The 11449-nt window shown below is 34.6% G+C and overlaps 1 protein-coding gene and 1 pseudogene across 1 annotated transcript; both read left to right on the top strand.

Annotated features, from left to right (window-relative positions):
* The first annotated feature begins 203 nt into the window (after positions 1 to 203).
* Positions 204 to 5717, top strand: LOC107796480 (serine carboxypeptidase-like 13). Its single transcript, XM_075232008.1, has 13 exons — positions 204 to 340; positions 455 to 600; positions 2786 to 2862; positions 2951 to 3073; positions 3178 to 3305; positions 3816 to 3867; positions 4051 to 4137; positions 4217 to 4363; positions 4460 to 4531; positions 4788 to 4903; positions 5017 to 5130; positions 5224 to 5269; positions 5387 to 5717. Exons 1-13 carry the CDS (start codon positions 204 to 206, stop codon positions 5468 to 5470), a joined length of 1329 nt encoding a protein of 442 aa, XP_075088109.1. The 3' UTR covers positions 5471 to 5717.
* Positions 5657 to 8116, top strand: LOC107796479 (caffeoyl-CoA O-methyltransferase 2-like; annotated as a pseudogene).
* Positions 8117 to 11449: the final 3333 nt, after the last annotated feature.

The raw sequence follows: 11449 nt of genomic DNA, 5'->3' as shown, positions 1-11449 counted from the left end.
AATTCCAACTTATTACTTTTAACTTGTTTTGAGTATTTTAACTTAAAAGTATTTGGCTTAAAAACAATTTTATTGTCTATCCAAACACTCAAATAAGCTAAAAAGTCCCATTTGTCTTGTAGCTTTTTTGTTGAAGTTCGAGAAATACAGAGTATTATATATAGTATAACTTATTTTTAAGCAAACTTTATTGGATAAGAAATATGGCAAAAATAGGGCTAAGTTATTTGCTTTTAGCTCTTGTTCTAACAGAGCTATGCTCACAGCTTGCAATAGCTGGTTCACCAGTGAAGTTACTTCCAGGATTTAAAGGACCGCTTCCTTTTGAACTGGAAACTGGGTGAGAAACTGGAAATTAGTTTTCTCTACATGTTTGTAGTTTTCTTTGTGAGAATCATTACATATTAGTATGGTTAAGGTTTTGATATTAACTAGATTAAAACTGTGTTTCCAGGTATATTGGAGTAGGTGATTCAGAAGATGTGCAACTATTCTACTATTTTATTAAGTCGGAGTCTAATCCAGAATCAGACCCTCTTCTACTTTGGATTACAGGAGGACCTGGTTGCTCTGCTTTATCGGGGCTTATCTATGACATAGGTATAGGGGTGTGCATTCGATTTATCGATTCGATTTTGACCCTTATCGATAATTACTTATCGATTATCGATTTGTACATATGCTTATCGTTATCGTTTCAATAAGGTTTCGATTTTTTCGATTTCGATTTATCGATTTTTGGGGCTTATCGATTCGGTTATCGATTACACCAATAAGAAAATTTACGGGATTCCACAGAAAGTATATCGCTACAAACACACCTAACTAATATGGACAAAAGGAAGCTAAAATAAGAAGAGCATTGTTTATAACATAAAAATTGTGTCAACAAGCACATGCAACGAAACTAAAGTAAGGGATCAAATGTATGCCACCAACACTCCAACGGTATAAACAAACAAAAAATCAAAATACATCATCACAGCTAATTCTATTTTCCATTAATTTGAACTTCATTTACTTGAGCTTTAAATATGATCATTCCTTAAATGTGGTAGAGGAAATAATAGGGTTAAGGACTTAGGGTAAAGGAAAGGGTATTATAGAATAAGGGTAAAAAAAATTTAAAAAATTAAAATTTTTTTAAAAAAAAAATAAAAAAAAATAAAATAAAAAAAATTACTGTAGCTTATCGGTTTATCGATAAACCGATAATCGAAGAGGACAAAATCGAAATCGAAATCGATAAATCGATAAGGAAAATTTTGAAATCGAAATCGATAAACCGATAACAAATAATCGATTCGATTTATCGATAAACCGATTCGAATGCACACCCCTAGATAGGTATGTCATACGAGTTTAAGGGGTGGTTTTGGCAGGATGCATTAGAGTAACTAGTGCGTGTATTTACTTTGTGTACTAATAAAATCTATACGCATTAGTTATACACCATATTTGGTATTATCCTATGCATAATTAATACATAAGAAACCATTGTATTACCAATGCAATGGGTTCTAATGCCTGCAATAGTTTAGTTAAAGACAATATCATCCTTCAAAATTTATGCTTGATTAAAAATGTTATTATATTAATGCAAATTTGAAATAATCCAAGAAAGTGGAAAATAAAATTATATCTCTAGTAAATAAATAAATACGTAGCATATTTTTTGTTCTATAAATAAATATTCCGTTCTATACTACAATATTGGTAGACAAATCAAATAATTTTTTTTAACCTTTTTCATATAAAACATTCTTCAACATATGTTTCTTTTTAAAAGATAAAGTGATGGACTAGTTATGAGGGTATTTTTGTAAACAAATAATTCTTTTAGAAATTGTGCAATGCTTTAATAAATCAAATCAAACAATGGATAAGAAATATGTCAGCATAATTAATGCTAGCATATTGCAAGTATAACTAATACTAGCATTACTAATACACCTTATTCAGCATTATTCTTATACACTCTACCAAACGACCCCTAAGTTCTATTGACGGAGAGTTTAAACTATTTTACATGGTTAAATTTATATATGATAAACATTAATTTGGTTGGTTAGTAAAATGTTAACTTCACTGTCATGGTGGGTAAATTAAGTTCAATTTACTGTGAGAAAAAAATAGTCTTTTAACTTTATGTTATTCTTGGACTAAAACGGCTTAATAATATGGTATAATATTGTGTGCTTTAGGTAAGACCGCACGTTTTCCCAAGAGGTCTCTCACCACTAAGAGATCCTTACATCTTATCTTTTTAGCTACCAATATAGGACTTTGTTCACACACTCAACCATTTCCCCTTGAACTAAGTTTCACATGCCATCACGATATTCATCCCGTTGAAACTGAGCTCTGATACCAGGTGTCGGGCTCAACTACCCCAAAGATAATCTTCATGGTATGACATTATCCGCTTTAGACCAAGCCCTCGTGGTTTTTCCCAAAGGCTTCTCACCATTAACGGATCCCTAATCTTATATGTTGCCTCACAATCTTTTCACTTACCAATATGGACTTTGTTCACACACTGAACAATTATAATTATAGTGGGTAAAATTCAATAACCATACGTGGGATTAACCCCTTTCCCCAAAGAAATTAAAGTTCTTGATTTCACACTACAACCTAAAGGGTAGACTTTGGGTTGTGATCATTTAAAACACCCCAGAATAGTGTTATACTAGAATTGAATCACCAAATTTTCTGGCTTTCGACAAGACATTTAGGTTACTCTCTTACTAACTTTTACTTTTTAGCTTATGAATATATGAAGGACCAATAACTTTTGAGCCAGTGGAATACAATGGGAGTGTGCCTACAATGAAACTGAATCCTTACTCATGGACAAAGGTAAGTACTTGATTGTGAATTATAACTGTATTATGTACATAATATTTCTGCACAACTCAAAATATTAAAGTATGACGGAATTATTTAGGTGGCAAGCATAATTTTCTTAGACTTACCAGTAGGCACTGGATTTTCCTATGCAAGAACTCCAGCAGCTTTACAATCATCAAATTTACAAGCAAGTGATCAAGCATATGAGTTCCTTTACAAGGTAATTAGATTCTTCACCCCATTATTAGTTACAATTATTTTCTCTTTTCCCCCTCAAATGTTATTCAATAAGAAGAACAGTCAATAATTTAATTTTGTTTGCAGTGGTTCCTTGATCACCCAGAATTCTTAAAGAATCCATTGTATGTTGGCGGCGACTCGTATTCAGGGATGCTCGTTCCCATCATTACTCAAATTATAGCAACTAGTAAAACTATATTTGCCCTCAAATAGTTGTGAAACAAGTAAACCTAAGGCAGTAAGATGTTCAGTTCTTGTATTATGCTCTCACATTTTGTGGCCTTGTGATATGCAGAGAATAAAATGGGAATCAAACCATTTATGGATCTTAAGGTTTGTCATTTTTCTTATATTTATTCTCTTTTCTCTCAGGGATAAGTGGACTGATTATATACCAACTCAGAATTTGTAACGAAATTGTTATCAGAATGTCACAGCTCAAGCCCATGGCACTTATTGTCCGCTTTGGGCTTAGACCCGCTTGGAGTTGTCTTTTGGGTTATGCCACCTCGAGCCCCAAAAGCGCGCGTACCATGTGTACTTGTATGGATCTTTATAAAGCTCATCACTTTCCTTAGGTGACATGTGCACCCCTTCTTCATAAGCTTGCCAGCCTAGAAGCGTGTCAGTCCTGCTTGACCCGCCCTCATCAGTCCATCACACATAAATAAAAGGTCACTGAAGAATGTCATTTGATTTGCAAAATGTATGACCTAATATCTCTCTTCAAATGGTTTCAGATATATTTACTCGGAAATCCATCGACTTTTAAAGGTGAAAAGAATTATGATATTCCATTTGCTTATGGAATGGGACTTATTTCTCGATAAGCGAAATGTGCATTTAAATTGAAACAGATGGAGTAACATGTTAAATAAGTCCCACCTTCAGTTATGCGCTTTAATTTAGTTTGCTTACATTGTCCTTAGAACTAATTGATTTCCCTTTCTCAAATAGTCCTTGACGAGAAATTGTAAAGGAGAGTATCAAAACACTGATCCAAGCAATACACAATGTTTGCAAGATGTTCATACTTTTCAAGAGGTTGGATCCTATTTTGAGGAAAATCAAATATCATCTGTTTGTTTTATGATAGGTTCATTAACATACTGACCTTATGCAGCTTCTGAAAAGAATTAATAATCCCCATATTCTGGATCCCAAATGTCAGTTTGCTTCACCAAAGCCACACCTATTGTTTGGCCAAAGAAGATATGAGAAGTCTGATGAACTTAACAATCCTCAACAATTTCCTGCGCTAAAGTGTCGCGTGGGTACTCATCAACAAAGTCTTGAATTCTTTATGCTATTGATTTTTTGTTTCACTGAGATACTTACGAGAATTTACAACTTGCAATTGATTTAGAATGATTGGTACAAGCATTCTACTCATTGGGCTGATGATGGCCAAGTTAGAGAGGCCCTCCATATCCGAAAGGTACGTTAGTTCTTGTTGGAAGGGGAACCTTGGAGCAACGGTAAAAATATCTCTGTGTGATCTATAGAGCACGGATTTGAGCCGTGGAAGCAGTAAAGCTTGCATTAGGGTAGGCTGTCTATATCACAACCCCATGCGTGAATGCGGATTACTTTGTGCACGGGGCTGCCCTTTTCTACGTTAGTTCTTGTTGAAGAATAACAAAATATGACAAAGTGTGCTGCACAAAACTAAAATATGATCAATTTGATTACAGGGAACTATTGGAAAATGGGTAAGATGTGCAAGTTTGCAATACCAAAAGACAGTCATGAGTAGCATACCATATCATGCAAACCTCAGTGCTAAAGGTTACAGATCTCTTATATACAGGTTGAGTAAGAATACTGTGTTTGCAAGATTGGAATAACTACCAACATATAGTTGAAGATTATTATCTCTGTGAAATTAAATACTTAGTTGTCGATGTTTTTTTAATTAAGCAGTGGAGATCATGACAAGGTTGTTATCTCCCTATCAACTCAAGCATGGATAAAATCTCTTAACTACTCCATTATTGATGATTGGCGACCGTGGGTCATTGACAATCAAGTTGCCGGGTTAGTTCTTGATCAAACACATTGTACAATAGTCGTATGCTCTGTCAAGATATAGAAGTTAAACTCGGTTTTTTGTCTTTTGCATGATTGCAGTTACACGAGAAGTTACTCAAATCGGATGACATTTGCCACAGTGAAGGCATGAAAACCTCCTACTGAACTAGTCTCTCAATCGATCTCTTTCACTTTCTTTTCTCACTTAAGAAAAAAAGATTTGTCTAATAGTTGGTGTTTAAATTGCATTATTTTGTTACAGGGAGCAGGGCATACTGCACCAGAGTATAAGCCTCGGGAATGTCTGGCCATGCTCAAGAGGTGGATGTCTTACAAGCCCTTGTAATCAACAAATGTATCATAATTTGTAATCACTGTCAAGATTCCATTGGCACAGTTGAAACATTCATTTCTTATTTCAAGGGGATAGGGTTCTAGTCTAAATAGAATAAAATCAAAGTCAAGGTTCAGGGTAGGAGTAAGGTCTGCATACACACTATTCTCCCAGAACCCCAGTGGGATTTTACTAGGTATGTTGTTGTTGCTTCTCAAACTCATCAATGCCAAGAACACTATGGAAATTGGTGTTTTTACTGGTTACTCTTTTCTTGCTACTGCTATGGTTCTTCCCGATGATGGCAAGGTAATTATAATTTTTACCAACTAAGTGATCGCAGCCTAAAGGGGATCCTTGGAGTAACGGTAAAGTTGTCTCCATATAATTTATAGGTCACGGGTTCGAGCCGCGGAAGTAGCCACTAATGCTTGCATTAGAGTAGGCTATCTATATCACATCCTAAAGGGTGCGACCCTTCCCGGGACCCTGCGTGCATGCGGAATGCTTTGTGCACTAGACTGTCTTTTTTAATTGACCTTAATAAATTTGTATTAATTTTCTAAATTGATTCAGATTCTAGCCATGTATATCAACCGAGAAAAATATGAGAATGTGATAGAAACTAACTGTCCACCAAACCGCATAGAGAATTGGGGTCTCTATCAGTTCCCACTGTAAGCAACAGACTATCAGTATAGGGAATCAGGTTCTCTATTTGTTTCCACAGTAAATCGGCAATAAATAAAGAATGCAGAGGAATTTTACGTGGAAAACTCCCAGCCCAACGGGATTAAAAACCACGACATACCCTTGTAGGATTTCAACTTCACTACTGAGTAATCTTTAGATTACAACCTATTGTAACCTGGGAATTAACCTCTTAATCCCTCACTAACTTGTAACTACACTATTACAAGCCACTTTGTAATAACTCTATTACAAAGACTTAATCACTCACTAACTTGTAACAACACCGTTACAAGCCACTTTGTAATAACTCTATTACAAAGACTTCATAACTCGACTAACTCTGGCCAAGATACCAACACAAGGGTTTATGATTTTCAATATTTCCTATACAATGCTTCTAACTAAGCTAAGTAAGAGTTACAAATGAAGAACAAATAACAAAGGCTCAACAAACCTATGGACTTAAGATATCTTCAATCTTTGGTTCTGGTCCTTGAGGTTGCAGTAGCTTTGTTCTTGAGAGAGGTTGTGGCTAACACTTGAGAAAATATTTTCTATTGATTTGCAAGTGTTCAAGTAATTGTGTTTTACCTCCCTTGTTGTTAATAATACATGTGTGATCTCACATACAATGATGTAAGCAAGGTAGGTAAAAAGCTTTCGGCAGAAAGGTGACTGTTGCATTGTTCCTGCACTGTAGCATATCAGGCAGCACTTTCCAGCTAGAGAGTTGACTTCGTACAGTCATCTCAAGAACTGGTAGGGACTGTTCCCGCAGCTATTCCTTCGACTCTGAAGAGTTGAGCCATATCCCAAACTGGATCCCAAACTGGAACATTGTGATCTTAAAGTTTTGAGAATATTTAAGGGTGTAGAGTTGACTATATGACGACCAGGGGAGCTGATCCATATTTGTTTCCTCTATTGTTCCCTTGTCTGATTTCATTAAGAATTGAATCAGACATCTGACTGGTTACTCTGAACGCAAGAGAACTAATTGTATCAGGTTCCTTATATGTTTCTCTCATGAAGTTTGTCAAATCATCAAAACAAAAGACGCATGACTTATCAATTTTTTCCTTTTTGATGATGACAAATTTAGAATTGATATTCCCCCTGAGAACCAGATCTCTATATTTTCCCCCTGCAAATCAGCCATATTCCCAATGAGAACCAGACCAAAGGAATTGATCACAATTGGTTCTTCAAGATTGTTTGGCAAATCATCAAAACACAAGATACCATAACTTATCATATTGGTCTTCCAGTAATTGAAAAAGCTGGACTAGCTCACAAGATTGAATTCAAAGAAAGCCCTGCACTTTCCGGTCTTGACCAAATGCTTGAAGACGTAAGTACCTAAAGTCCCCTGAATAAATTAAACATCATTAACGTATATGCTTGATTACTATTTCTCTATTTAAGACATCAATATTAATTTGTATAAAACAATGGCGGCAAGTAATTAACAAGGCAATAGCATGGAACATATGATTTCATATTTGTGGATCCTGATAAAGACAACTACTTGAATTATCACAAGAGATTGCTTGACTTGGTCAAGATTGGTGGACTAATTGGATATGACAACACCCTTTGAAATGGATTAGTGGTAGCACCAGTTGATGCACCCCTTAGGAAATATGTTAGTTATTATAGGGATTTTGTAGTAGAACTCAACAAGGCATTGGCTGCTGATCCGAAAATCGAAATCTGCCAACTTCCCGTCGGCGATGGCATCACCCTTTGCCACAGCATCAGTTAAATTATACAGTGTTTGTTGGCTATGTTAACAAAGTCGTAGCTGAAAAAATTAGGAGCTTACAATAAGAATCTCTTAATGGTGTGAGGTTTGAGAAAAATCATGCAACTTAACCTAAAACGGATAATATTGGTTGGTTTAGTGCAGTAGTGTCGTTGGTCGCAATCAAGAATTGAAGGCATGACACCGGGCTCATGGCAATAGAGGATTTATTATTCATGAAATTCCCTTGTTTTAAATCATTTGTTATTTACCTTCTTTGTAAATTCTATCTTTTCTAATAAAGGTTGCACATGCTTATATTACCTACTGTTTATTTCACAATGCATTTTTATTTACTAAAAAAGTTCAAGAATAAAGATCCAATGTCCAAATCTATAATGTAGACAATATATAACAATTCTCAAGAAAATATTTGCGTATTAGAGTCTCAAAATACAAGAGAACATAATTTAGCTAGAAAATCCTGTCACACAATATTAAAGATATTGGCTCAAGAATCAAGCTAAAAACACATTCTTATAGTGAGTGTAACAACAAATATTCATGTCGAGATAAATAAATAATCAAGTCTAGAAAATTGCATAACAAATGTAGTATTTAATTTCTATAAATGTTGAGTGTACAATCTCTATAGTATTCCTCTGATTCTTCAAGAATATAAAGTATTTTAGTGAGCTTGATTTTGATTTTGTTCAAGCGCTTGTAAAGTTTGGTCTTGAATTTCCTTCTTGAACTTGAATTTGGATTTGATCACGAATGCCTTGGTATTTGATTTGGTTTCGTTCTTGATCTTGAACTTGAACGTGTAGTTTGAGTGTTTGAGTGCTTGAACTTGTAGTTTGTAGAGAAATTTGCAGTGTTTGATGCACAAACTCTTTGCTTGCTTTTTGCAAACTCTCCGATTCCCTTGCTTTTTGTTATCACTTCTGGTGTCTTCTAACTTTATGAAGACCTCTATTTATAGTTGTAGAGAGTGGTGTGGCTCTGCGATTTGACTAGTCCGTTTGAACCGGCCAATACCATCTAGACACTTGGCACAATTCTATTGGTCGTTAATTTGACTTGGTATGCACCCTTTCTTGACACATGGCATGATTTTATTGGTTCGTTCATTTGACTTGGAATGCTTGGCATGAACCTAGACTTTAAGATGGGCTAATAGCCATCTGGACCTTGGACTAAGAAGTGGGCTTATCATTTAATTTGTAGTCCAATTAAATAGATCAGCCCAACACATATATGTTGGATTAACCCAATTTACTAGCCATGATATTTGTTTGGATTAGTGTCTTAATTAATATAGTCCAAATTATTTTATGAATTAAACCTGATAAAATTTAAATGTTTACAAATACCCCTACTTCAATTTTATTTTCAGCTTCTTCTCTTTTCAAATAGGGAGAATACGACATTAATTTCTTTTTCCCTTGTACCGTTGCATGATTTTTGCATCACATGACTTTATTTATTGCAATACTTTTGTTTCTTTAATCTATGCATTAATTACTTGCTTGGATCATTCATGAATTCATCCGTTTGTTGCTTGCTATAATTTAAAAGTGAAACTTGTCAGCACTTGCAAATTCAGTCAATGTTGTTAAGTCTAGTCAAGTGACTTCCTCAATATATCGCTCGTGGGATCTTTACTGGATTGACTTGATTGTCTTTAGATGAATTACTTCTGCTATGATTCCATCTTTGATCCACGTAAATTAGCTTTTCACATGAATTTTACCAGTTGCTCTTAAACTTCCAATAGGCTTAGCTTATATATGTAAGTAATTTTCATGTATTCACATATTGATTCTCGCAAGTTACACTCATATTTCACTCAAATGCTTCCCTTTTATTTGAAATATATTTGCACTTATATATTTCAAATGCTTCCCTTTTATTTGCACTTATACAGCTAGAGTTCAGTAACTGTGTGAATAGCAGACTATACTAACTCTAAACTTCATATATTTTTAGGAGTTTCTCCCATTTCGTATGCCTTGGATACTAACAATATACCCTATTTATTTGGACAGTGATAAAAAGAAATTTTGTGTGGTCTAGAGAACATATCTCTTCACTGTAATATTTTTTCTTTCTTCACTGTCAAGATCCAAGGGAGAACAAATATGAAGTAACTGGAATTTCTTGGAGTAAAGCCAATGTTAAAGTGGTTCTAGGATTTATTCTTTCCGAATTTTACTCATTTTGGCGAAGAATTACTCCAATTGAGGCGAAGGTAGTATTCATGCTAGGCAAAGAATTTACTTTCCCGAGGCTAAGGTCATTATACCGCCTAAACCAAAGAATCTACTTCGTCCGAGGTGAAAATCACTACACCATCAAAGCTAAAGACTTCTTTTTTTAAGGTGAAGACCATTATGCCGTCTAAGCCGAAGATTCTTATTTTGTCCGAGGCGAACACCATCACACCGTCTAAACTGATGATTGTGCTTTTTCTGATGCAAATACCATAACATGGTCTGAGCCAAAGATTTTACCTTATTTAATGCTAAGACCATTACACTGTCTAACCTGATGATTTTATTTTGTTTGAAAATTTGTCTTTACTTTATTCGAGGCAAAGACCATTACACCGTCTAAGCTAAAGAATTTACTTCATCTGAGATAAAGATCACTACACCGTTTGAGCCAAAGATTTTATTTTATCTAAGGTAAAGACCATTACATCGTCTGAGTTGAAGACTTCATTTTGTTTGAAGATTTGACTTTACTTTATCTGAAGCGAAGACCATTACACCGTCTAAGCCAAAGATTTTATTTTTGTCTGAAGCGAAGACCATTACATCGTCTGAGCTAAATAGTCTGACTTGTAGATTTTACTTTACCACCAAAAGATTTGACCTTTTGGAATAAAGGAACGAAAACTCATCCTCATTTTGAGATACACGAACCAAATATTGTATGAAGCATGAATTATTGTTTTCTCAAAAAGCTGACCACCAAGAATATCTCTTCAATTTTAATCTTCACGGGTAATTATATGATCTCCTTTATATGGATATGTTTCTCCTTCTTTCTTTTTTTTTTTTTGCAGGTAGAAGAAGAGATCAAATCTAAAGATATCACTTTAGTAAAGAGGACCTCAAAGTCGCAGAATCCTCTTTCTGCAACATAAATCAAGTCATACAAGCCAACATTTTAAATACTTTCAGTTGAAGATTTAAAGATATATTAAAATCTCCCTTCAAAGAATTGAATATATAAATATTTAAAGATGATGCAGACTATATCAAAGACTTCTACCATATACTTGGAGATATGTTGAAGCTTTCAACTAAAAGAATTAAAGGTTATATCAATTTGAAGACTTCAAGATCATTATAGCAGCTTGTGGTTGGTTTTCAATTGAATACTTGGTGCTTGGAAGAATTTAACTTGCAGATTTCAACTTAAAGACATGGCAGACATGAAAGCTTCTACTAGAAGACTTGACGGATTGAAGACTTTAACTTGAGATTCAACTTGAAAATTTTGCAGAATTGAAGACTTCAACTTTTGGCGAATTAGAAGGCCTT

The sequence above is a fragment of the Nicotiana tabacum genome, chromosome 16 (genome assembly GCF_000715075.1).
Source record: "Nicotiana tabacum cultivar K326 chromosome 16, ASM71507v2, whole genome shotgun sequence".
Lineage (NCBI taxonomy): Eukaryota > Viridiplantae > Streptophyta > Magnoliopsida > Solanales > Solanaceae > Nicotiana > Nicotiana tabacum.
Note: the sequence above shows the minus strand (reverse complement) of the source record. Positions and strands in the feature narration are given on the sequence as shown.